At 37.0% G+C, this 11,697-nt stretch overlaps 1 protein-coding gene and 1 long non-coding RNA gene across 2 annotated transcripts; one reads left to right on the plus strand and one right to left on the minus strand.

Moving 5' to 3' along the window:
• Positions 1–347: 347 nt before the first annotated feature.
• LOC110438488 (uncharacterized) lies at positions 348–1,655 on the plus strand. The gene is made up of 7 exons (XM_021471008.2): positions 348–414; positions 483–653; positions 878–936; positions 1,040–1,111; positions 1,188–1,250; positions 1,336–1,488; positions 1,592–1,655. The coding sequence occupies exons 1-7, from the start codon at positions 387–389 to the stop codon at positions 1,604–1,606; spliced, it is 561 nt and encodes a 186-aa protein (XP_021326683.2). The 5' UTR covers positions 348–386; the 3' UTR covers positions 1,607–1,655.
• Positions 1,269–3,022, minus strand: LOC137489095 (uncharacterized). The gene is made up of 4 exons (XR_012398423.1): positions 2,514–3,022; positions 2,290–2,402; positions 2,096–2,207; positions 1,269–2,009 (listed from the first exon to the last, which is right to left on the minus strand). It is a non-coding gene; the product is annotated as an uncharacterized lncRNA (long non-coding RNA).
• Positions 3,023–11,697: the final 8,675 nt, after the last annotated feature.

The following is an 11,697-nucleotide window of genomic DNA, read 5'->3' on the forward strand; positions in this document are numbered from 1 at the left end:
AAAGGAGCAATACAGCTGCATCTGCTAAAGATAGAGAGTTGGCTTGGCAAAAAATAACGGACAGAGTAAATGCGTGAGTGTATAAAATTACAAATGTGTTATTGTTTCCTGTTTTCTTATAATGCAACATAATTAAATGTGATGTCTACATGTACATTATATATATATATATATATATATATATATATATATATATATATATATATATATTTATTTATTTATTTATTTATTTATATATATATATATATATATATATATATATATATATATATATATATATATATATATATATATATATATATATATATATATATATATATATTTAATTTATTTATTTAATAAGGTGCAATCCTTCTGGAGCCAGAAGAACTCTGAGCCAAGTTAAAATGAAACACAAAAACATTCTGCAAAAAGGTAATATTTCATTACACAATTACTGAACTATTAATTAAACACTATTTAGTACTCTTTCTGTCATGTAGCTAATAGAAAGAAGGCTGAAGCCCGTCTAACTGGCGGGGGTCCACCACCACCTCCCCTTACCCCATGTGAGGAGCTGGCTCTGTCCCTTAATAAAGGACGACCAGTGGTTGCTGGCATTCAAGGGGGCAGTTCATCATGTACAACAAGTGATGGTGAAAAAATGGTGAAATGTAAGTTTACCTCTATGATTTGTTTTCATTTTTTCACTTGACTATTTCTGTCACTTAAAGGCTTTTTGAACATGTTTAATTTATACAAGCTTTTATTTATTTAACTGCATATGATGTATAGACTACTGTGATCTTGGTTGTATTATTGTGACATGCTACTCTTTCATGTAGTATTGGTTTTATTTGATAATATACATAATTTTAATGGTTGTGTGTTCATATAGATACTGATGGACATATTGTGTTATTGGACCCTCCAGAAAGAACACGGTCCGTCACAGTTGTAAGTAATTTGTTGTTAGGGACCTTTAGTTGCTTTTTTATTATTTTTTATTTATTTATTTATTTTTTGTCAGATGATGTAAACTTGCATATTTCTCTTGTAGGATGATCAAGATGATGATGAAGAGACCACATCTGCTGTGACAGAAGTGGACAATGCTCCTAGGCCCACTGAGGTATAATGCAGACCATTATAATGCATGGCCGCCTTTGCATCAGAGTAACAAACTCATTGTCATTGTCATTTGACAGTACATACCTGGGGATTTGCCCACAGATGAGGGTCCTTCAACCTCAACGCATAATCTAAGCAGTGTAAGAACTTGTGGCCAGTTGTCCATATTTTAATTTTATTGTCTGACCAAACAATCTCATTTATTATACATTTTCCAATTCCTAGTTGCCAGCAAAAGAGCTGTATAAGGTCCATCTTCAGAAACAAATAAGTAAAAGTGACATGGAGATGGACCTTATACAGCTTCAAATGGAAGAGAAAAGGCCACTTATAAAAAAAGCAGCACTTGAAATTCAATTACTGGAGCATCGCCTTAAGGTGAGAACTGTGAATATTAATCTGTTGCATGTTAAGTTTGTGTGTGTATAAAGTAATATATATAAAAAAAATCTTACTGAATTGTACATTTATTGTTTTTCAGGAATTAAAGAAATGAACTGTCTGGCAAACCAGTGCAAAAAAAATTAATAAAAAAAATTTTGACAGATCCTGTCTCTCAAGTCTTCCGTCTCTGTTGGCCTCTAAAATGTCTAGGTGTTCCTCTGGGCCATCTCCCTCAATACAAGGAGGGAGGCTCTCTCCTCTTATAGTGGCAATGTTGTGAAGCACAACACAAGCCACTATGATGTCACATGCCCTCTCTGGACTGACCCGGAGCCCACGCAGACACTGAAACCGAGATTTGAGAATCCCTATGGTCATCTCCACCTTAGCTCTTGTTCGGCTGTGAGCCAGGTTTAACCGTGTCTGTGGTCCAGGCTCAGGTTCAGGGTAGGGTGTCATTAAATAGGGCAGACAAGGGTATCCTCTGTCCCCCAGCAAGTAACCATTGTACTGTCCTGTAATGATTAAAGTGTATAATACAAATATAGTAAAAAAAAAAATAAATAAAACAAAATAATTCATTATATCAAGCAAAATATACCCTGCTGAAATGCCTGGCATAATGATGACTCGCGGAAAATTCTGGCATCATGCACAGATCCTGGCCATTTTGCCTCGACGTTTGTAATTATTTGGGTTGCTTCACATATTACCTAGTTGGTGGGAAAAAAAGCAATATTACAATTCAATGGTTTTAACAAGGCAAAAAAATTAAGGACACACGGAAATTGTTACCTGCACATTGATACTATGAGTAGATTTCCTATTAACATAGTCCCCCTCATTTATTGAAGGGGCTTTAATAGGAATGTGGGTGCCATCAACACACCCAATTACATTTGGTAACCCTGAAACAAAGTTATGGAAGTATTGAGTGTGCATAAAGAAAACATGTATAGATATAACTAATAAGACTGCATATTAAATATGCGTAATAGATTTTCCTTCAAAGAACAAACCTGCCACTCTGTGGAATTCGTTCTTAATAACACGCAGAGGTTTGTGGCCAGGGAACTGTACAAATGTGGGTAAGAGGTGTTTAAGGGCCAGACATACCGTACGAACGGCTCTACAAACAGTTGCCTTTCCCACATGCTCTGCATCACCTACATTATACAAAAAATGGCCAGACGCAAAAAACCTTAGTGCTATGGACAGAATGCTTTCTGTGCTAAGAGCAGAACCACGGTTTGTGACGTTCGCAATATGCGGTTTTAAAAGACGTGTTAAATAAACTAACGACTCTTTTGAAAAACGATAACGCTCCTTCAAATAATCATTAGGGTATGAAAACACATCAATACGTGGTCTTATAACTCTCTCCCGGCGAAAAAAAACCTCGTATAATTTGAGCTTCTACGTCCACAGGATCCTCATCAAAAGGGCACGCCATGCTCGCTTACCTTCTGACACAAACTTACACTGGAACATAACCTGCTACCGAGCAGGTTATCTTCAGAGAGTGAGTTGCTATGGTTACATACATACCCACAAAGTTACCTCCGTTTTTGGAACCGAAAGCTGAGGTTATCCACTTACTTACTCTCAAACTTACCCGGGTATGTCACATAACCTGCTTTCTGGAATACCCCCCAGGTCTGTCAAGTTTTGGGGTTCCCTCGAAACATTGTGTTCCATGTTATTTGCTGTCACCGCCTCGGTCCCAGTCATTCCCCTCGCTGGCCAGCAGAGGCCGCCATCTCCGGACTTCTAGCATTACATCATCCACTTACACTGATCGTGCACACCTGAAGCACATTCCAGATAATGACCCTCGTACTCTTTATAAGCCGCACTCAAACACTCAGTCAGTGTGAAGTCTTGTTCAGCACCGGCCAGCATTACTGAGTGTTATATCCTGCCTGATCTCCTGTGTACAATCCAGCCCGTTTCTGACTCTGCTTTACCTTCTGCCTGCCCACGACCCAAGCTTGATACACGGACTCTGATACTCGCTGCCTGCCCTCGACCCAAGCCTGATACACGGACTCTGAATCACTCTGCCTGCCTTTGACCCATGCCTGGTAAACAGCCATGTCACAGCCATGTCACCCTGCAGCCCAAGACCGGTTACTCACTGAAGCTAAGCAGGGCTGAGCCTGGTCAGTACCTGGATGGGAGACCACTAGGGAACACTAGGTTGCTGTTGGAAGTGGTGTTAGTGAGGCCAGCAGGGGGCGCTCAACCTGTGGTCTGTATGAGTCCTAATGCCCCAGTAAAAGTGAAGGGGACACTACACTGTCAGTGGGCGCCGTCTTTCGGATGAGACGTTAAACCGAGGTCCTGACTCTCTGTGGTCATTAAAATCCTATGGCACTTCTCGTGAAAGAGCAGGGGTGTAACCCCGGTGTCCTGGCCAAAGTCCCTCTATCGGCCCATACGATCATGGCCTCCCAATCATCCCCTTCCACTGAATTGGCTCGATCACTGTCTCTCCACTCCACCAATAGCTGGTGTGTGGTGAGCGCACTGGCGCCGTTGTCCTGTGGCAGCCGTCGCATCATCCAAGTGGATGCTGCACACTGGTGGTGGTGTGGAGAGACCCCCCTCATGATTGTAAAGCGCTTTGGGTGTATGGCCATACACAATAAATGCGCTATATAAATACACATTACATTACATTACATTACAAATCACTGTGTCTGCCGCCAGCCTTAAGACCATTACTACTACTGTTGATGTGTGTTTGCACCTTTGTGCATATTGTGTGTTGAGTAAGAGTGTGATTAATAAATACTGCATAATGGATCCCTCCGTGTCAGTCTCCTCGTTACATTTGCATGCATTGTGAGAAAAGTACTACTTTTATTTATTTACATTGTGAGAATACAGTGTATTTTTATTTGTTTGCATTGTGAGAATTTGCAACACGCTGTCAGTCTGTGGAACAACTTTTACTTGGGGCGTTTTTTAAAATTGCAATGTGTTTTTTCTTAATTGCAATGTGTTAACCTCTCTTGGCCACAATATACAGAACTAGGGGTGAGACTTTGAAGGCTTTTAATCATATAGAAGAAAAAATGAGAATCATCAATTTACAGGAACATATTTTTAACCATAACCATGTGATTATTATTTCTTTCTACAACCACGACTGCTTTGTATTTCGATTCAAAGGTTTAAAAATGCATGACACAGGGCATGACCTTGTAGCTTGGTAAGGTGTATTGCGAGAGGTTCGAAGCATAGTTTACATACATAGTCATACAATTTCAAAGCATTGCACTGGTTCCAGGTCAAAACACTTAAAGCACAACATTTACCTTTTATTCATTTAGAAGATGCTTTTATCCAAAGTGACTTACAAGTGAGAATTAAAACAGCACTTCAAATCAGAGAGTAGCAGCATATAAAAGCTGTGACATCCCTCTCTCTCTTATTTTCCTCCCCCCTCTGAGCATATGAAAAGAAGAGTGAAAACCACATGTGGTTTATCAAGCCCACTCACCTGTGTGGAGCACACAGAATTGTACAATGTTTTCTGAGAAGTATGGGGTGCTTAGAAGATGAAGTCTGGTGAATCTAGAGAGAGAGAGAGAGAGAGAAAGTGTCACCTACTGGAGCGAGCGACACCAGTATTGCAAGACACTTTTTCAAGTGTTGATAAAGTTTCTGGTGCATATGGAGAACTACAAAGCCTCCATAACAAATAGTGGCCATCTAGGCAAACATATGTTGGCTACACATTATTATAACCATGATGCTGTGAAAGTGTTACTGTTTTCTTGGCATGAACACCTGCATTTATTTATTTTCTCAATTCATAAGTTTTATTTGTTTACAAACAGGAACAAAGTTATCATTACTGTTGAGTTACTACTACTATTTTTAACAAAGCAAATGTACATGTATTTGTCATGTTAATTCATTAATCAATCGCTAATCTAAGGTGCGTTTCCGAAAACCATCGTTAGCCAACTAAGGTTGCAAGTTGCGTCGTGACAAACATAGTTTGTTGATTTGGCATTTCCCAAACGTTCCAACAAACATTTGCAAACTGCGTTGCAAACTTGCAACTACACCTCTCGAACTGTAGCTAGAAGCGTAGTTCCTAGTTGTGTTCTATTTCCAGTTATCCCCCTATGCCCTATTTTTTTTTCAAACGTTCCAACATATAAACTTGGAATGATTAAAAAAAAAACATTTGATTGATGTCTCTTAAGTGTAATTTGCTTTCAAAATATTTTTACAGTACAATCTTCATATTGACAACTGTACTCCTTTTGTAGTACACTGAAAACATTTATGCCATTTTGAATGCAGCCGTGGCTCATGACAAAAGCTATAGGTGACCTATTATTTAAAAGCATGTATAATAATATAATAATTATTATTATTATTATTATCATTGTCAAGTAGAATTTTTCTTATTTTCTTAATAAATTGCCTACTGTAAATTACAACCATTAACAATTTATTTGACTTGTTTATGAGTTATAAATATGTGTTAGCTTTTTGTAAGTAATTTTATGTTTTAGAGTAGAGCATATTCTCAATATTTGTAAAGGAATCCTAGGCCCTATTTTTATTGTATATATATATATATATATATATATATATATATATATATATATATATATATATATATATATATATATATATATATATATATATTAATTGATTTGGAAAATGAGTGCATGTTTTTACCAAAAGTAATATGGGATTTTTTTTTTCAATGTGTGTGCGTGTAAAATAATATAATTCACTCAAAAACGTATGGGTTTTTTTCTTTAAGTTGTTACTCCACCCCATTTAGAGCATCATTATCGACGTTCTACATTATAAATAACGTATAAATATATAAATACGCCTATTATTAATACGCCATCTTCTTCAATGTGCGCTCGCATTGACAGTTTTGTGCTTGAGCGCCTCCAAGTGTTGTTTACTGTAACTTTAGCAGCTCCGTGCACGTGAACAAAAGCGCCAATCTGAGTAAACGAGAAAAAGCATGAGACATTTTTTATTTATTTTATTTTTAAATGTGCCAGGCGTTTTGTGCGTTGTTGTGCACGATCACATTGGCACCCTTTATTTAGTCTCGAGGCATTAAACATAGATGGAAAACGCAAGCAAAAAGTGTCCCGTGTGCACGGGCCTTAAGATTAACGTGTTGGTAGATTGCAAAACATTTGTAATACAGCGTTTTCCTCTTTTTTTACCAGCAGAGGTTCTAAGTGAGCTCTGATTCGAAAAGCTTTGAATATCGAACCTTTTTCAATACAATTGAGTAGAAAAAATTTCATAATGTTTACAAACTTCAACTTCTCAATCACAAAGAAATATCCAATATCAGGAAACATGTATAAAAAAAAAAAAATAAATAAATATATATAGCTACTAGTGATGTGACATTGTGCATCGAGGTTTCGAAGCATGTATCAAAAAAAGTATACATTTCGCAGTTCATTGTAGTGACGTATGAAGCGTTATTTTCACCTATATCCACATGACTACTTAGAATTTTGATTTTGACACAGTAAAGTGTATAGCACTGCACTGGTCCCATGCACCAGTAATTTAACTAAAATACTATAGTAATTTATAGTAAAAAGCATTTGAACCATACTAAAGTGTATTAGAGTATTTACAACTATTTTTAGAGAGAGTCACTGCTTATTGTAGTATAGTGTGTAACAGAGGCCAGTTGGCGAGTGCAGGACAAATGCCTCACTCACATAGCATCTCTTTTGGAGCATTCACCTCCCATGCAGGAATCGCCAGTTCGATACCCATTAGAAATAAAAGGGTGGGTGTAGGACTGGTTGGAATACCTACATACATAAAACATAAATGCTTTTAAATACCTTGGATTTTACGACAGTAGTTGTTGGTGAAATGCAACATACCTTTTGGGTAAAATACTACAGTAATTGGGTAATTTGTTTATATAACTATTGTTGTTTTACTACATAAATGAGTTGGTCTGATGTTCTCCCCGTATTCGTGTGGGTTTCCTCCGGATGCTTCGGTTTCCCTCACAGTCCAAAGACATGCAGTACAGGTGAATTGGGTAAGTTAAATTGTCTGTAGTGTATGTGTGTGAATGAGAGTGTATAAGTGTGTTTCCCAGTGATGGGTTGCAGCTGGAAGAGCATCAGCTGCGTAAAACATGTGCTGGACAAATTGGAGGTTCATTCCGCTGTGTCGACCCCAGATTAATAAAGGGACTAAGCCGAAAATTAACGAATGAATGAGTTAGTCTGTTTTGAACGTTTGACATTTTTGCGACCCAGTGCTTTCCCTCATAGAGCTCTGAATTGGAAAGCTTTTAGTCAGGAACCTTTTTCCGATACAATTGAGTCGAACAGTTCACTGGTACAAAAAGATTCATTTTACCATCACTAACAGCTACAGCTAAACAAGGCTGTGAAACTGACTGTATTCGAAATTGCCCCTATACTGTACCCTTATTTACTATTCCCTACTTTTGTCCACAAATATAGTACACATAAAAGAATGATTAAAAAGGAGTGAGTCAACACTGGACATTGGAAGTGAATTGAAAGGCATGCCATATTGTTGGATTTAAAAAAAATAATAGTGTCTAGTAGTGGTTTTATTTTATGTCTTGCAAAAAACAATACATTTGTTAAACTTACATTGATAGGACTCTACTGTGGATGCCATTTTCAGACATAAGTATTCATTTAGCATGCAAACTCTCACAGTACATTCATTATGAGTATGTTCAAGCCGTTGAGTGTATTTTGGTTGGTCACTCATTATTGCTGTACATTATGGGATTGATTAAATGTACTAGAGGATGTCTGTTGAAGTTTTAGACATCACTACAAATGGCTGCAATGAAAGCTGTTTAAATAGGCCTTAAATAGGAAATGGGGAACAGGTGGAGCTGTAATTAGTGCAGTGAGTTGTGGGAAATAGAGTCCGGGTGAAATGCAACTATACAGAGCTGGTAGAGCTAGTGGGTACTCTAGCTAGTGATCGTGGCTTTATTACTGCTTCTGTATTTTTCATTCATTTACTTTTCTTCGGTTTACTACCTTTGTTCATCAGGGGTCGCCACAGTGGAATGAACTGCCAACTTATCTAGCATATATTTTACACTGCGGATGTTCTTCGTGCTGCAACCCAGTACTGGGAAATTATCATACACAATCATTCACACACATACATTACGGCTAATTTAGTTCATCCAATTCACCTATACCACATGTCGTTGGACTGTGGGAGACCCGGAGAAAACACACGCCAACATGAAAACTCCACACAGAAATGCCTATTGACTTCTTGCTGTGAGGTGACAGTGCTAACCACTGAGTCACCGTGTCACCTCTGCCTTTGTATTTGTAATGGAAAAGTGAAAACACTTTGCAAATAGATGCATTTTAGATTTCTTTTTTGTTTGTTTGGTACTGTGAAAACAAAGCCTTTCAAAACCGATGAGACATGTTTATTGTGACCAAATCAGGCAAGATGGTGGATGACATTTTGCATTGTTTGTTTGACCGTTTTAAAAGCCTTTATAATGATTATTGTCAGTTTGTAAAAACTTAACATTACTTCTGTTTAAGGGACATATAATATGTACTTAGTGTTATTGTTCAGCTGCAGAAATCAAGTGTAGACATGTTGTTTTGTGTATATATTTGTACTAGTTTTTTGCAAATTCTCTTACTCTTGTGTCACACACACACCAACAAATCCACCTTGGCTGTCCATTTAAAAAAAAATAAGCGACACATGACATCAAGACAACATTGTCATGATGTTACCAAGAGGGGGAAAGTAAATAAATAACTAATGTAAATGACAAAGATTGAAGCATCCTATGTTTTACTCATATGCTGTAAAGGGACATATGAATGTGGAGTAGCTTTTGTAAAAACATATGTTGGTATGGACAGTGAGTGTTTTTGGATGCTTGAGGAATATACAGAAGTTAAAATTGCTGGTTACTTGCTTTGGCAATTCAGAATTGTTTATTTGTTTCTGGGAGAAATAAACTTTATTCATTGCGCAACTGAATCTTTAAAACTTTGCAGAATTTGAAATTCACAAGCATCTGCATAACACACTGCATGAAAGGTAATGTTTGAAAAAGCATAATAGGGGCACTTTAAATACAGAGAATGTACCTTTTGTTTTGCTTAAAAGTTAATTGAAACAGATTCAGAATCTGAATTATGAACTTGTGACTAAAATGAGTTTGAATTACCTTTGTTAGAAACCTAAACAAGCTGAATGAACTGGAAAAAACAAAAAGTGACATTCAGAGAGAACATCAGAAAAGGAACCTGTCATGCTTTGTTGCTCATAATGAGGTAAATGTGCTGCGCTCCCAAAGGTTAATTAAGTCTGAGAATGACACTTTTGTTTCTTCAAAGAAGAGCTAGGCTGAGTCATGTACTATAATTACATAGTGAAATATCAAAGCCGCATGCCCTTGAGCTATGCTTCAACCCTGTTGACATAAAGGACGGAGAGGGGGCATGTTTAGCCATCATCATTTCAGCTGTTGTATGATTGCCTATAAAGCTGCTTTAACTGTATCCGTAAATGATTTAAATGTAATGCACATCGCTCTAAAGCAAGATCACACAAGCAACGTCAATAGTTCAATAGGGAAATATGGAAAAACTAAAATAAAAAAAAATAAACAAACAGTGTATACAGTATACAGTTGATGGTTTTATGTGAAGATTTCATCACAGTTACTAGGATCCAAATTGTGTTTAGAAAGGTAAGAAAAATAGAGACCTGACAGTTCACTGCATAAATAAGCTTTACAAAAAATATTTTTAAGGTGCTTTCACTAGCACATTTGGTCATTACACGCATAATTCAGCATTGATGTGTCTAGCCAGGCTACGCCATGTTCATATATATATATATATATATATATATATATATATATATATATATATATACATATATATATATATATATATATATATATATATATATATATATATATATATATATATATATATATATATATACATACATACATACATATATAACAACACACATACATACATACATATATAACAACAGTATAAATACGAAGTATGGCATAGCCTGGCTAGACACATGAATGCTGAATTGTGCGTGTAACATACTGCATATAGTTATAAAATATAGCCAAGCCAAATAGGGTTCTTGTCCATAGTCATCTTATTTGGCTCCTACAAAATATACATATTCCGAAAGCTTCAACTGAGAATAGATTTTACTTCATATGTTAGTTGTACATAACGTACATTGACACTACCTACACTGATTGGATCCAAGACCAGCGACGAGATGATCCCAAGGATTCCATATCCAGGACCAGGCCATATCATGAGCTGCTGCTGCGCTGATGGTCGTGGGGAGTGGAGAACATGAGTCTGATTCCAGCGACGCTCCAGGGACAGACGAGTCTTCGCTGAGGCCATCTTCCAGCCTCCACCACGGCGACTGAAGCTCTGCACAAGACTTTTGGCCAGCGGAGAAATTAAAATGGTTGTCCCCAACTGAGTCTGGTTCTCTCAGTGTTTTTTTTCTTCACTCCCATCAGGTGAAGTTTTTTTTCCCTCTCCGCTGTCGCCACTGCCTCGCATGGTTCAGGATTGGTAGAGCTACGCATCGATGAATTTGCTCTTCAGTGTTTGAACTCTCAGTAATGATTAAATCACACTGAACTGAGCTAAACTGAACTTAAACACTAAAACCTGAACCACACTGTTCCAGATACTATGACCATTTATGTGAAGCTGCTTTGACACAATTTACATTGTAAAAGTGCTATACAAATAAAGCTGAATTGAATTGAACTACCAAACGTTACTGATTGGTGTTTATAATTAAAAATTGTAATTTCTTCTGTTACAAAAACACATTGATGCGCTTTATAAAGCATGCATTAACCCCCTGGTGGTATATTAGTTAGTTTGATGATGAATTCATGTGCTTTTAAAAGCTTTAAATTATAAGACACTACCCAACAACCATATACAGCATGAAAGAGCCAGGAAAGAAAAAAAGAAAAAAAAAAAGCTTCAACTTTGTTCATCTGACATACAGAAAAAGTCTTGAGGGATGCCTTGAGGGTGAGTAATTCATGAGGTTCTAGCTCCTGTTTATTTAACCAACCTTCTGTCTTGCTACAATCCAACTCGCTCTTTAAGATCTCAA

Source organism: Danio rerio, chromosome 23 (assembly GCF_049306965.1).
Source record: "Danio rerio strain Tuebingen ecotype United States chromosome 23, GRCz12tu, whole genome shotgun sequence".
Taxonomy (NCBI): domain Eukaryota; kingdom Metazoa; phylum Chordata; class Actinopteri; order Cypriniformes; family Danionidae; genus Danio; species Danio rerio.